Source organism: Lutjanus erythropterus, chromosome 14 (genome assembly GCF_056507025.1).
Source record: "Lutjanus erythropterus isolate fLutEry1 chromosome 14, fLutEry1.hap2, whole genome shotgun sequence".
NCBI classification, from domain to species: domain Eukaryota; kingdom Metazoa; phylum Chordata; class Actinopteri; order Lutjaniformes; family Lutjanidae; genus Lutjanus; species Lutjanus erythropterus.
Genome location: NC_139330.1, coordinates 110,001 through 112,500, shown reverse-complemented (window position 1 = coordinate 112,500; position 2,500 = coordinate 110,001). Strand labels below are relative to the sequence as shown.

Sequence of the window (2,500 nt, the reverse complement as noted above, 5' to 3'; positions counted from 1 at the left end):
GGCTTTGTAACTTTCAGCTGTGGTCAAACTATATATTATATGAACTAATGATTAAAATACAAATGTGAAATTATTGGTTATCTTATCAGATTCATCCATGAGAAGCAGGTGATTATTGATTATCTGTATCGGCTGAAAACAAAAGTATATCATGCATCTCGGAAAAGACAATATTTGATATGTGACTGAGACGTATCGGCTCGCAACATCCAGATGTGAAAGACTGAGCGCATTTGAACTCATTTCTTTTCAGTTGGTGTATTTGATCTACAGCAGTGCATCATGGTCTATAAGATCATCACATGTTTGTACTGAGATTCATTTTATCTCACAGCCTGAAAATATCCAGATAAAACAAGAAATGAGATGTTTGTCCAGCAAAAAGAATAAAAATAAATCTGATTGTGATTATTTTGACTGATATTATGATATGATTTGTGATATTAGAGGGAATTTTTACATTAAAAAAATCATTTTCATGATATATGTAAAAAATGATTCTATCAGTCAAATTCATCTTTAGCTTTATTTATGTCATGTGTATTATTAATATGATATCAATATCTCATTTTTAATGACATTTTTCACCATTTTCTGACATTTTATAGATCAAACAACTGATTGATTATAATTACAATAATAATTATTATTATTACTTTTATCTTGGACAGTAGAACTGGAGAGAATCCCTCATAAACATGGTGTGGATATTAATCACAGTATTTAACTTTATTTCATGATAAATGTAGTAATTATGAAACAGTTCATTTTTGTTGGATCTGTTTTGGATAAAATAAGAAAAGCAGAAAGTTTGTTTTTGGTCAGTTTGAATTAAATCCACCAAACTCAGTCAAGTCTGTGCTGATCTGTCGCGGTGTGTTCAGGACACCAGCTTAATGTAGTTCACTGTTAGCATGGTGTCGGGTCACTGTCGGGTCACTGTTAGCTCACTGTTAGCTGAATGTTAGCTCACTGTTAGCTGAATGTTAGCTCACTGTTAGCTCACTGTTAGCTGAGTGTTAGCTGAGTGTTAGCTCACTGTTAGCTGAATGTTAGCTCACTGTTAGCTGAATGTTAGCTCACTGTTAGCTGAGTGTTAGCTGAGTGTTAGCTCAGTATTGGCATGGAGTTAGCTCACTGTTAGCTGAGTGTTAGCTCACTGTTAGCTGAATTTTAGCTCACTGTTAGCTGAATGTTAGCTGGGTGTTAGCTGAGTGTTAGCTGAGTGTTAGCTGAGTGTTAGCATGGAGTTAGCTCACTGTTAGCTGGGTGTTGTCAGTTGTTATCCAGGTCAGTGTGTCACTGAGCCTCAGCAGGACACAAAGTAACTGTGAGCTCATTAAGCTGCTGATCACTGAGGACACGACTACACACACAGGACAGAGTACTACAGTACACTGTGGAGAACTGCAGTACACTGTGGAGAACTGCAGTACACTGTGGAGAACTGCAGTACACTGTGAAGAACTGCAGTACACTGGAGAACTGCAGTACACTGTGAAGAACTACAGTACACTGTGAAGAACTGCAGTACACTGGAGAACTGTAGTACACTGTGGAGAACTGTAGTACACTGTGGAGAACTGCAGTACACTGTGGAGAACTGTAGTACACTGTGAAGAACTACAGTACACTGTGGAGAACTGCAGTACACTGGAGAACTGCAGTACACTGTGGAGAACTGCAGTACACTGTGGAATACTGCAGTACACTGTGGAATACTGCAGTACACTGTGGAATACTGTACTTTTCTCACCACATGAATCATTAAGTATTTTCGAGTTTCCAGAAAAAAACTGTATCAATAAATGAAACAATCAACTGATTAATTCTCCTCTTCCTCCTCGTCTTCCTCAGCGGTGGCTGGCGGCAGCCGACCTGCAGCAGGAGGTGTACCGTCACCTGGCCGTCTACGTACCCAGAATCCTTTGCCTCGGTCCGAGCGGAGGCAGCAACAGCAAGGAGGAGCAGAGGGAGGAGCAGCGGGAGGAGCTGGCCTGTCAGCTGCTCCTCCTGGCTCCTCTGGAGTGGCTTCTGCTGGGGGAGGAGCCTGCCTCAGGCCTCGCCCTCCTGCAGGAGAAGAACCAGCCGTCACCGCTGTGTGGACACGTGTTCAAGGTGGGAGAACCCACCTACTCCTGCAGGTAACCCCCAACACACACACACACACACACACACACACACACACACACACACTCACACACACACACACACACACACACACACACACACACACACACACACACACACACACACACACACACACTCACAGTGTAACGTAGGGCTGTAACGATTCGCTCATGCGTCTGATGCATCAGACTTTCATGTGTTAGATCATCGGTTCAGACGACCTGCATCAGTAAAAAGATGACCATGAATCAGAAACAAACGGGCGCAGCTCTAACGTATCAATACGTCTCATCAGGACGCACGTTTCATTTTTGCTGTCAGTGAGCTGCAGCTGTAACTTTCCTCTGTCTTCTCTGTCCTCCTTTCTCTG

The 2,500-nt window shown here is 42.2% G+C and overlaps 1 protein-coding gene across 2 annotated transcripts in view; it reads left to right on the top strand.

The window, feature by feature from the left end:
* ubr2 (ubiquitin protein ligase E3 component n-recognin 2) overlaps positions 1 to 2,500 on the top strand; it is a 32,623-nt gene that overhangs the window by 1,372 nt on the left and 28,751 nt on the right. For both annotated transcript variants that reach the window (XM_084735292.1, XM_084735291.1), the window contains exon 2: positions 1,858 to 2,144. In XM_084735292.1, coding sequence (XP_084591418.1) covers positions 1,858 to 2,144 — 287 coding nt within the window. The remainder of the gene's footprint in view (positions 1 to 1,857; positions 2,145 to 2,500) is intronic.